The sequence below is a fragment of the Chenopodium quinoa genome, unplaced genomic scaffold (assembly GCF_001683475.1).
Source record: "Chenopodium quinoa cultivar QQ74 unplaced genomic scaffold, ASM168347v1, whole genome shotgun sequence".
NCBI classification, from domain to species: domain Eukaryota; kingdom Viridiplantae; phylum Streptophyta; class Magnoliopsida; order Caryophyllales; family Amaranthaceae; genus Chenopodium; species Chenopodium quinoa.
Genome location: NW_018744874.1, coordinates 2,418,870 through 2,430,941, shown reverse-complemented (window position 1 = coordinate 2,430,941; position 12,072 = coordinate 2,418,870). Strand labels below are relative to the sequence as shown.

General features: G+C 34.1%; 2 protein-coding genes across 2 annotated transcripts; one reads left to right on the top strand and one right to left on the bottom strand.

The window, feature by feature from the left end:
* Nucleotides 1–564: 564 nt before the first annotated feature.
* LOC110705173 (nuclear cap-binding protein subunit 2-like) lies at nt 565–5,172 on the bottom strand. The gene is made up of 9 exons (XM_021883024.1): nt 4,771–5,172; nt 3,624–3,697; nt 3,025–3,248; nt 2,333–2,471; nt 2,178–2,211; nt 1,606–1,719; nt 1,292–1,345; nt 1,080–1,183; nt 565–924 (listed from the first exon to the last, which is right to left on the bottom strand). The coding sequence occupies exons 2-9, from the start codon at nt 3,639–3,641 to the stop codon at nt 850–852; spliced, it is 762 nt and encodes a 253-aa protein (XP_021738716.1). The 5' UTR covers nt 3,642–3,697; nt 4,771–5,172; the 3' UTR covers nt 565–849.
* Nucleotides 5,173–6,184: 1,012 nt separating this feature from the next.
* Nucleotides 6,185–11,771, top strand: LOC110705172 (protein FMP32, mitochondrial-like). Its single transcript, XM_021883023.1, has 7 exons — nt 6,185–6,650; nt 6,995–7,126; nt 7,258–7,317; nt 10,624–10,700; nt 10,782–10,838; nt 10,948–11,014; nt 11,232–11,771. Exons 1-7 carry the CDS (start codon nt 6,468–6,470, stop codon nt 11,349–11,351), a joined length of 696 nt encoding a protein of 231 aa, XP_021738715.1. The 5' UTR covers nt 6,185–6,467; the 3' UTR covers nt 11,352–11,771.
* Nucleotides 11,772–12,072: the final 301 nt, after the last annotated feature.

Below are 12,072 nucleotides of genomic sequence, written 5' to 3'. Positions count from 1 at the left end.
TACATTTTATTTATTTTGGTTCAGGGAAGATTGTAATATAATAAAATAGTGAACCCCGTTATTGATGAGAGTAAAATAAAAGGGTACATATACCAAAAGTGAAATAAGACTCAAATGGACAAAAAAATGATATACTCTTAAGAAACTTTAACATGTTTGACTTTCAAATGGATTCTACAGTATAATCGATTATTCTTTACAATATACACTTTGTATGAAAATAATCTTAATTAAATGTATTTCCTTTTATTCAAACCTTGCCTCACAAAAAGATAGTAAAAAACATGCTAACTAAAAAAACAGAGGAAATATCTTTATCCTTGTATAGATGTTGAAAGTAACATATATTGTGAATAATTCACGACATGCATGACAGTTGCTCACTCAAAATCAAGATCCGGTAGGACAAAAACCTGCATCCCAGTACTAATTCGAGTTAATCTGAATACCCCCTGTTTATTTTTTAGGCCAGCCAGACAAAATATGCCAAAATTATGAATCCGTTTCTGGACGATCAGTAGAGGTATCCAAGGATATTACTAATTCCTTCGTCCAGATAGCAACTTCATAACGAACTTTCTTCTTAGTCCATAACATAAATAAATTCAATAACAGCATTGAGACATAAGATTTTGCAATGAAAAAATTCACATGCTCATATCAAGAGTGTTGCACCTTTCAACACTCAGAGGCTGCATGAACACATTTTTGGTATCTTCAAACCTAAACCGATGTACAACATTTAAAAGATAAACTATCAAAATAACAGAAGTTACAGTTAAATTGCAATCTAAACACTCTTGAGCTTGAATCGTCATCAACAATGCTTTCAGCTATTACCTAGTTTGCCTAAGTACGACGCTTCCGGTCTTCATCTTCATCTTCATCGGAGTCTCCACTTTCACGGAAACGTGGATTTTTCTCCTGCATAATTTGCAAATTAATTAGCAGCAGCCCTCCTCAAAAATGCCAAAACATAGCTGGTGGTTCACACCTGCCAGGCTTCTACCTCTAAGAGGTAAAGCCATCGACGAAACAACTGAATAACAACCAAGGTTTAAAAGAGACATAAAACCCACCGGTCTAGATTCATGGTCGACGTTCCTACGTGGTTCATGCTCACTTCTCTTTGGCACGTCAACAGGATGACGATCATCCTCACGGTGTCGCTTCCGTTGGAAATCTTTTAGTCCAAAAAACAAATCATTTTAGATTTAAGAGAAAGCAAAAATTGACTCACTAACCAAATAGGACACAGTGAAAGAAAAATATGAAGTCGCGTAGTACTTACCTCTGCCATGCCGGTAGGAGCCTCCATGACCATGACTTCTGTCATTTCTACCATCTGCATTAATATTTGTCATCATTTTCAATGTAAACAATCTGAAGTAATTAGTTGAAAAGATAACTACTGTAAAAAGTAAGTCGACTATACACTGTTTCAATTTATACTTGCCAAGGAGGTAAGTATTAGTGAATTTTAACAAACACGAATTTGAAATACTAATTACGAAGTAACTATTAGTGCAATTTATAGCCTACATTTGAGTTCTTTGGTTTGCCATGATGCGCCAAAAATTACCAAGATATAATATAAGAACTTACAGTTGTTAGATGGCATAACAGGCTGAAAAGCTCCCAGAGCTCCAGCACCATAATCCACAAGTGTCCTCTGCACCTCAAGCTCTCTCTGGACCAATTTTCCATAACCACCCCTACGTACGATGAGTTAAGGTAACTGATTGAATGATGAGCAATTACAAGAATGGTACACCAGTTAGCAAGGTTAGTAAAACATATAAATTAACCAGCACTTAAACATTCAGTCCCAAGAATCCCAACAGTAATGGCAGACGAGAAAAAGGCAATGGGTTTGGTATGATGTTGTGATGTATAAGCACTGTACAAGCTGATCTTCCTCTGATTAAAAAACCATATCTACGGGCATGAAAGCAATAAAAAAATGAACAAAAAGTGAGCATATAATCAAGAGGCCTGACTCCGGTCCTGCTAAGATACAGCAGAACCCTAATCCTATTGAAGTAAAGCATATATGAGATATGACATGACAGCACACTATCAAAGGAATAACATAAACCAAACAACCTTCAAAGAGGGAAATAATCACGACACCGATAATATTAACTGAGCTTTTGACTTAAATAGAAAAAGGATATCAGGATCATAGTCAGTACGATATTCATCCCGCACCTGGAAAAATGGGCAGTGAAAGAATAAGCAGAAAGGTAAGAGCTAAACAAGGAGATATCTAACCTCAAAAAAAACTAACAAAAAAAGAGAGAGAAAATGAGACACAACATCACAAACAGACCTGACCACCACTTCGACCACGTCCCCATTGCCTGCCCTCTTGAAAACCCCAGTCAAAGTCCACACGAATAGGGCGATCATCAAGAATTGTACCACTTATATACTTCACAGCATCTTCAGTATCTTCTCGGGAGTAATATCTGTCAAATATATTTTGATGTTGTAATAAGATGTACAGAAAATTTTATCACATATTTTGCCACAAGTCAAAACAATTGTCAAGTTCGTTGATGCGTAGTTATCAAATAACCAAAAGAAAGTTTTTATACCAAATAAATAAATTATTGTACACCATAACTTCGTTTTTGTTGAGTACAATCTGAAAAAAGAGGGTGAAATTTTGAAACTATAAAAGCTAGGGTGGAACAAAATAATAATAATTAATAAAATAATTTTAAAAATATATTCTTTGTTCATAATGTAAGATTAGCTTTAAACTGGAATGAAAAAGTAGCTTGATAAGAAAATACCAATCATATAAGGTATAACCAAATCATGTATCATAAAATCATTTATCAATTTTTTGAAATACACATCATCAAGTTTTTAAAGTATGCCATGGAAACAGATGATTAAATAAAGAAGGGCTTCCACATTTTGCATAGCATACTTGAAAAAATAATGTGCTCTGTATAATTAACTGCAAATTCCCTACACCTCAGACTAATATATATGAAGAGAAGTGGCCCTTACAATACAAAACAAAAACCACAAGGAGTTTTCGAATTCTTATCCAAACCCATAATCATCTTTTTAATCTCTCCAACCCGAGAAAATAGCTCATAAACTTGCTCTTCTGTTGTATAGAAAGACATGTTTCCAATATAGACAGTCGTTGAGTTCTTGAGTGCTTCCTCAAATTCTTCTTGAGATCCAGGAAACCTTCTATCTCGGTACGCCGAGAGCTTATTTAAATCCTAATTACAATACAGTAATAAAGATATGTCAAGAAAACATTACACACTAACCAATACATGCACTACTCTGGCAGGAGTACAGGACGTTCATTATGGGAATCTAGAACAGCAAAAGTGGGCAGCATTTCAATTAGACAATTAGAGCTGAGGGATGCCTCAATCATCTAATAGAGCTGAGCTTTGACCCGTGATAACAGGATCAAGTCAAAATTTTGGGTTTCACAAAGAATACCAATTCTTTCAATCACAAACCAACAATCAAAAGCTCAATATTACATGAATGCCTAAGATTTTACAATAAGCTTAAGATATCTACATGTGATAGGCAGCTACAACAAACAGTACAATAAAAGGGGTAGGGGGGGGGGGTCTTACCTTGAATAAAGAAGCCATTTATACTCCAAAAAAGGGTGAGAATTTCAAAGAGTCCACTCTCAATAATTGGTGTCCTGCAAAGATAGGACAAGTATTAACTTTCCATCAAAAAATAGAAGGATTCTGTCATTTTGATGATTAATTAACTATTAATTCGACCCATTTATTCCTTCATATTTACCCTTCATTATCATGGTGACCTTAAACATTCAGCTGAAAAGCCCTTGGTTCCCAATATATACCAGTAATATACTAAAAACCTTTTTTTTTAAAAAAAAAAAGAAAGAAAAATACTATTAATGTTAAGAGTAGCATGAAACTGATAGCGCTGCCCAAGTATTTTGACACTAAAATAATCACTTCACATATCTCCCTCAGTCCCCCATGCCAAAAAAATTAGTGGAAAAAAGTATAAAAATTCATTAATTACAGTGTTTCCCTGAAACAAATAGGCCTTTACATATATGATTCCAGCATAAGCAAACTATTCAGAGAATTCACTATGTTTTATAATGATCAAACAATTGATTTCGCCCCATTTCAGTATTTTTTATCCTTTGTTTGAACAGAACGAGTAGCTGAGATCAACAAGTACTACCATCATAGTAAAGTGATTAATGTTTCAGGAAACAAGGAATGTTTGGGACAGCTTAACCATGTTCCGAGTTTGGGTATCCGGACTAGCCGGAGCCGATGCCAAGGAGCAGGCCCAACACTAAGAAAGTAAGAGGTTTCCATTATAGTTGCTAAACCTTCAAGCCGAACCTGAACAAGAGTAGGCTCGACTTGGCTTTAGACATGCTCAACTAGAGATCGAAGCTCGAAGAACCTCAAAAACCAAGCTCGGCTGATTAGGTTTGAATAATGCAACACATTTAAAACCAAATTTGACTCAATTATCAAATTAGTCTCGAAAAATCACGTAAAATTATCCTGGCTTAAGAATATCAACGTAAATTGCACAAAACAGTATAAGCATTCATAGGTTCAGTAACTGCAATCAAAATTTCAGTAATTGAAGAAAGAATCCACGTTAGAGGAACCCTAAATTAACAATACTGACAATTAGATTAACGATAATGCGAAATTAAACCCTAGAATTTGAAATTGATAAGATGATTAAAAAAGAAAGTTGAAACAAACTTACCTCGGAAACTGGTTCAATGGAGGAAAGAAAGCTGAGAAGCCGCTTCAATGGAGAACTCAGAGTGCGCTTCAATGGAGGAGAGAGAAAGAGGGGGTGCAGCGTATAACTGTATAAGTAAGAAGCTCCGAAGGGGGAAAAAAAGAAAAGGAAGATTAATGAAATAAGTAATATTAACCGTCAGATCTAAATAATATCAACGATCAGTTTTTTTTTTTTTTTTTTCTTACACCTAGTCTGGATTTTTTTTATTTTTACTGTTTTTTTTTTTTTAACAAGTATACAAGGTTAGTAGCTTTGACTTTTATATTATTACCGAGTATTATTTATTTTATATTGACCGAAGTTGATGTGGTGGAATAATGTGTACATAAGATTGAATATTATGTACGAGATCATTGGTCAAATTTCAATTTGAATTCATACTATGTACCATGTAAAACTAACAAGTGTTGTAACAAAAACTTTTCCGTTAATATTGTTTATAAGTAATTTTGTATGATACATATCACATGAGATTAGCTAAAGCACTGATCCAATTATTCTTAGGAGTTAGAACTATTCTTGTAAATAGTTGTAGCCATATTGGAGCAGCGTTTGGCACTCTCACTAGTTTACTCAACCGATATGTACAAATTACACACTTGATTAATATCATTATATCAAATCAAATTAGTGAATCATGGTTTTAAAAAGATCAAATGAAAATTAAAGAGATGAAACTCACAAATTTAGTAACCAAACATTTACGATTTGCATATGTGCCCACCAACGTTAGGGTTCTTTGTGTTCATCCAATTGTTGCTTCACTTCAACTACTTAATCTTCTTCTCGTGGTTAGCGTTCTTCGTGTTCGTCCAATTTTAACCTTTTTTCTCCAAGTCGGGACTTTAATTTCTCTCTCCAACTTACTTTACCTTTTACTTTCTTTCTTCCGGTAATAAACCCAGGGTTAAGTCCTGGTCACCCAACATCCACAAACATTCGTCATACTCAATTTGACTTATTCGATAAAATTCCTAAAATACCCATACTCTTTTTGTAGGTAATGATGAAAATATGGCTGGATCAAGTTTATCTAGGAGAAAAAATATGAATTCTCTCCATCATAATTACCATTTATAACTTCATATATTAATGGATAATATTATTATAAAAAAAATACAAATTCAACTAATCAATTCCTTCTTATCTCAATATGATTTTGAGAAATCAAATAAAACAATAAATTATGTTGTTTCAAGTCTCAATAGACATATTTCATCAATCTGTCAAGATATTGATCTTCTTAAAATAGTACTTCGTACTTTATAATTTTTCTTACCACGTATATTCTTATCCAAGTTTAATTAAGGCACGGTGTTGTGAGAAGACGTAATTACACAATTACAACTAATGAAATGGATGTCGTTTTACAGTTTGACTACATGAACACGGAAGCATAGCATCCCGGGGTCGGAAGTACTATACACGCCAATACGACTCGATGAATATCTTCCCTGAAAAACTTCCCATTTTATAGGCCGCCCCTTTTTCCTCCTCCATTTCTCTCTCCTCCTTTTTTCTCCCTTCGTCTCTCGCCACTTTCTTCTTCATTTTTCCAGAAAAATGGTGGAATTCCTCGCTTAAATTTCCTGCAATTTCTACTTGTTAAATTCTTCGAAATTCATAAATTTTACCAAAATTCATCTGATTCTTCAATGGCAGCTGCTAAGCGCGCGATTCAATTCGGTGTAAATTCGACTAGGTTTTTCGCTAATTCGAGAGGTTTTGCTGCTGTCGATCCGCAATTTAGCCGATTCAATCATAATTTTCGGCAATTCTCTCAGCTTCAAGCTCCTAATAATAATCGGCGTGGATTACTTGTTGATACTTTAGCTTTGGTACTTAATTTCTCTCCACATTTCATCCGATTTCGTGCATATTTTCTATGTGTTCATTTGTTAATCAATATTTAATTATTCGCATTGAAATTATTGTGTTATACTCATATTTTAGTTTCATTTTGTAGTTTTAGATTCAAATTTACTAGTAGAATTGAAGTTCTTTTTATGGCTGATTTTGTTTGATTTTGTAGTAAAAATAAGTACATTGCAATGTTATGCTGTTTTTGCCTGTTTGCGATTTAACTGCTAAAACATGTACTATTAATTTGGCTGATTTTGAGCATTGCAAATCTATCGAGTTTTTAGGTTTGAGTATGTAGATTTATTGTTGATGAATACAGGTGAGGAATTTGGAGGCACAAGGTGTTCCGCAGAAGCAGGCTGAGGCAATAACAAATGCAATTATTCAGGTTGTGGGTGACAGCATGGAAAATATGTCACAATCCTTTGTTTCTAAGTCGGAAATGGAAAAGGTATAATTATTGTTTGTTTTGTTTTTTCGATATCTTCAGGCTTTGTTATATACGAGTATTCGAGTAGTATTAAAGTTTCCGTATGCTTCCTATCGAACTTATTGATCTTTTGTTGTCTGAATGTGGTGTAGACGGAAATGCTTCAGGATTCAAACATTTCCAGATTCAAAGGTGAAGTAAAAACCTCTCAGGTATAGAAACAAGCTATTAGTACTCTATACTTTTTTGCCTTGCAAAATATATTGAATATTAAGCATGAAATGTTATATAAAGTGATACTTTACTATGTAAATAAGAAGCTCTATGTTCATTTACCATTTATGTGAAGTGCTTTGTAATGGAGAAATTCCATGATATTTACTGCATGAATATGGATTGATTTCTATTTGGTTGGATGACTTGATTCAGTTGAATATGTGTCGAATTGATCCAAATATATGTTAGTGTAGCAATTCTAGAACTACAGTCTGAAAGATTCTCATGTTTGAGCAATTGAATATACTCATGGAGAGCAATTTGATTTTGTTAACAGTATACTCCGTAGCCCATAGGTGTGTCTTGTTCCCCCTGAATTGTTTTATCTGAAGTCTTTTTATCAACTAGTCATTGCCTTTTTTTTTTCTCTTTCTCCTTTGGCATTTTTTAAAAAAAAACTTTTTTATGTGACATCGTCAATTAGGGTAGGGTTTTTAAATTTTAATTGTTCAAGCAGACAATTCACTTAACATACAAAGGGTCTTTTGAATATAGACTTTTAGCTTGGAACATGGAGAATATACTCCATAGTTTTTAGATATAGTGCATCGAACTTTGCAATGTCATATAATGTAAGGATGAACATTTGCTCTTGCTTCTTCGGATTCATCACTTGTATTGGTGTTACCTTACCATTGGTGAGAACTCACAGATGAATTTACCCTTTCTGTCTGAAAAGTTGGAATGCCTGGATAAGGCTTATACTTTCAGATAATAGGAACTGAAGCCTTAGTATCTTAGTTTTAAAAGGCGCAAGGCGCAACAAGGCGCAAATGGTCCTTGCAGCCTAGGCGCAAGGCGAAGTCGCGCGCCTTTTGTATGCAAGGCGCATGTATTTAGATATTTATTTCAAATTATTTTTTACTTTGATTTTACTTAATACCAATTAATAAGATTCATAATAAATTAAATAATGATATATGTAAAGCTAAGGTAGTCTAAATTTGAAAAAATGTCCATCATTCTTCAATTTATAACTTAAATCTTAGTTATTTTGCTTGAGGCGCAAAGGTGCGACTTGCCAAAGGTGCTTTAACGCGCACGAGGCGCACATCTTCCGTAGTTGACTGATCCTCGCCTAGCTATAGCCCGTTTCCCAGAGCCTGGGAGCGAGGCACGCCTAGGCACGCCCGAGGCGCGCTTTTTAAAACCAAGCTTATTATTTTTTTTTTTTTTCATTCCAACTCCTCTATTGTCATTCTTCTTTATGCTGTCCAGCTAAACCTCACCTCCTCCTTGTAATTCTACTTCTCAATAACTTGAATAAAGCATATGGACCAGACTACAATACGACTCTCATCCTATATAGTACCTGGAGCTTTTCATGGTTATTATAGAAAGCAAAATAAAACTGGTAGAGTTCTTCATAAAAAACGACAGTCACTTGTCTTACACCTTTTTACATCCCTGAATACTCTCTGTAACTGAGGAAAAGTAAATTATTCTATTGATAAGAAAGCTAAGCTGACTCATCAAAATAGTGTCATGTGAGTTAGAAAAAGGGACAGTGCAGGGAAAAGATGTTCCTTGCATGGAGATTGTGGACCTTCTTATGGCAGATGATACTTGTGCTGTATCGATATGTTCATTAGAAATATCCCTTAACCACGGTTGTTTAAAATTCTAGATTAGAAGTAGCTTGTTATTCTTATTGTAAAAATCATATTGTTGCGTTTCAGAGAAAACATTTTCTTTGTTATCTATTGTCAATAGGATTTTTGCACTTTTAACTCCCCTTTCTGCCTAAGAAGCCCCTTTACATATAGTTATCAAGGTTGATATTGATATAATTTTGGAAAATTTGGGAGTGTAAGGCAAGATAGTGAATTTGAGCTGAATTATTAACTAGCAGTCACCATCAGGTTGAAACTTTAACTTGTTTTTTGTTTGATTTTAGTTATCTCAAGGCTTATAGAGTTATAAGTGAGACTATCAATTTCATACAAAGTTCGTATTATTTGTCACACCCTCAAGCTTATAACATTCATCCCAACTTCCAAACAGTGCCAGTTGAATACTCTCCTCCTTACATCTCAGTTTTATTGCACTTCTTTGCCTACTTAGCTGGGTGAAGCTGTTTCTTCGCTGCACTATGTTTCTGATAAGGTGAAAAGTGTGGCATCATTGAAGGGTCATTGATCTTGGAGTGTAAATATTGAAAATATAAATGCCATCTTTTCTGCATAGAGAGTGACAAGTCTGATAACATATAGTATGATTAATTATACTGCAAGAGCTTTTAATATGATATTTAAAGCCTCTCTATTAGTTATCAGAGAGATGTTGCCAAAGTACATGAATGTTGATTACACTAATTGTATCTGTTTGAGAGCAAAAAGACTCTCTGCGTTTTTATTGATGAGATGAACAGATCATTGTTATCAACTCCCTCCTTCTGTCCATTTTTTTTTGTTTTGGGATGTTTAATGAAAATTTCTAATTAGTTAATGACTGTGTATGTATATAACTAATTGTCTCTATTGGTGAGTTGTGAAAAGTCAACATCGAAAACACAATGGACTGGAGAGGTTTTTTGTTAAAAAAATAAAAAACCTGATGTGTTGTACACTTTATATTTGTGAATTGTGAATTGTTTTTGTTTTTTTTTTTTAATACAGTTTTTCACTACTTGATATAGTTTGTTACCCAAACAACGTTAGTTCTTAAGCTAGGTATATATTCAGCTGCATACACTTTGTCATAGGCTAGTATAATTGTATGCAGCTGAATAAACGGCAACAACTATCCTGTATGCCTTAGACAAAATATTGCTGGGCTAGTGGCTTTCAGATGGATGTAAGTGACTGATTTATAACTTATAGTATTACTATTTTTCCAAATATTACTTCGGATTTACTTGTGACTTTGATGGGTGAAATATACTAACTTTGACCATGAACTTGTCCAACATTTACAGAGTTTTTCTAATAGCATAGATAGATTTATGTTTGTCAAAATCATTGAAATTAGCTATCAAAATTTTGTCCAACATTTGGCCATAAAACTTAACTGTGGCTTTGTACGATTGACAAATGAAGGGAAACTTTTGAAACATGATTGACTAAGGCACTGCATGGGGGTGTAGATAAAATTCTAAGTACATATCTTCATAACAATTACATAAGGCACTTATCTCCTATCAACAACTGTGGTTCGATTATTAGCAGGGACATTATTTTCCTTGTTTAGAGAGACCAAAAATGCAATACTCCTTACTTTGAACTACTTTTTATCGTTTGCAGGACCATCATTTTTCCTTGTTACAAAGAGAAAATGAGAAACTTCAGAATGATATTGAAAAGCTGCGTAGTGAGCTGAGGTGAGTTCTTATTTCTTGTTTACCTAAACTGGATATCTGGATTTAGTCCTTGGCCTAGAATTTAATTGATATTTGGATTAGGTATGAAGTTGACAAGGTAACAGCTGGACAGCGTTTGGATTTAAATCTTGAAAAAGGGTGAGCACTGAAAACACTTTATTTACTTGAACTAGCAGTTTTTCTGGTGATATTTTGTCTCGTGAATCTTCCTTGGTTTACTCTGAGCTTATAGTTAATATGCATTCAGGCGCATACGTGATGAACTTGCTAATCAGAAGGCAGAAAACAACAACCTTACCAATAAACTCGATCGAGTGAGTAATTATGCCCTCATTAATTTTAGAGCTTCAGTTTGAAGTTTTGCATTTTGTATTTTGCAAGGCTGATTGCATATTGACGTTTCAATTCAATATTTGACAAGAGAATTGATTGGTGTAAATTTACATTGCATCTTGAGTTGAGTTGAGTTGTGGCTTCAATTTTGAGGTTAACTTTGGATTAAATGATTGATTCATAAACCCTGGCCTCCAGGAAATTAATGCGCTGAAAGCTCAACTGGAAGCTGGAAAGGTAGAGTTGATCAGATTCTGCATTGGTACCCTTGCCTCCACTGTTGCTGTTGGTCTTGCTTTCTTTCGAGTGTTCAAGTAGGTTCACTTTGGTAATAATGGAATGGCTACAAGCATACATGATTCTTTTCAAGACCACTAGGAGCCTATGACCATAGCCATACGAAAAAGGTTCAAATTCATTCTTATCTGGCAGTATTTTTTCTAAGCCAGAATTTAGTATTTTTTTCTAAGCCGAAATTTGATAACATCCTAGCTATCACTTGACTTGTTAACACTAATTTCTTGGTGCAAGAGTGGTTATCTGTGTACAGAATTTGTAGTCTTAAATCTGTGTAGTCTTTTTTGTATGAAAAAAATTGTATTTGAAAGGAATTTTGGAATAGGGAAGAATTAAAAGTAAAAGTCACCTATTGCTTTGTGATTATGCTACAATGCTGTTATAGTTTACGTGGTGTATATATTAATATGGAGGTTTTTTAGTTTGATGTAAAAGAATGAATTAATAGGTGTTGAACCGTGCACTTTTCCTTCAAATAAAGCTTCATTATGAACAATCGTCAACAAACAGCCAAAATCAGCAATGAGGATTATAGTATAATAGAAACAACTCATGTTATGCATGCATAAACAATATAGTGGTATTGTAACTTGGTAAGTAATGAATGGGTGAGTTAGGGTTTGGTAACCCAAAGAAGGATTCTGATATTTTAATCTTTGGACGTCATATTAGATTATTTGTGAATGGAATCATCTTTATAGTGCTTGACTACCAATGTAATTAGAATTCAAAATAGCCAAAT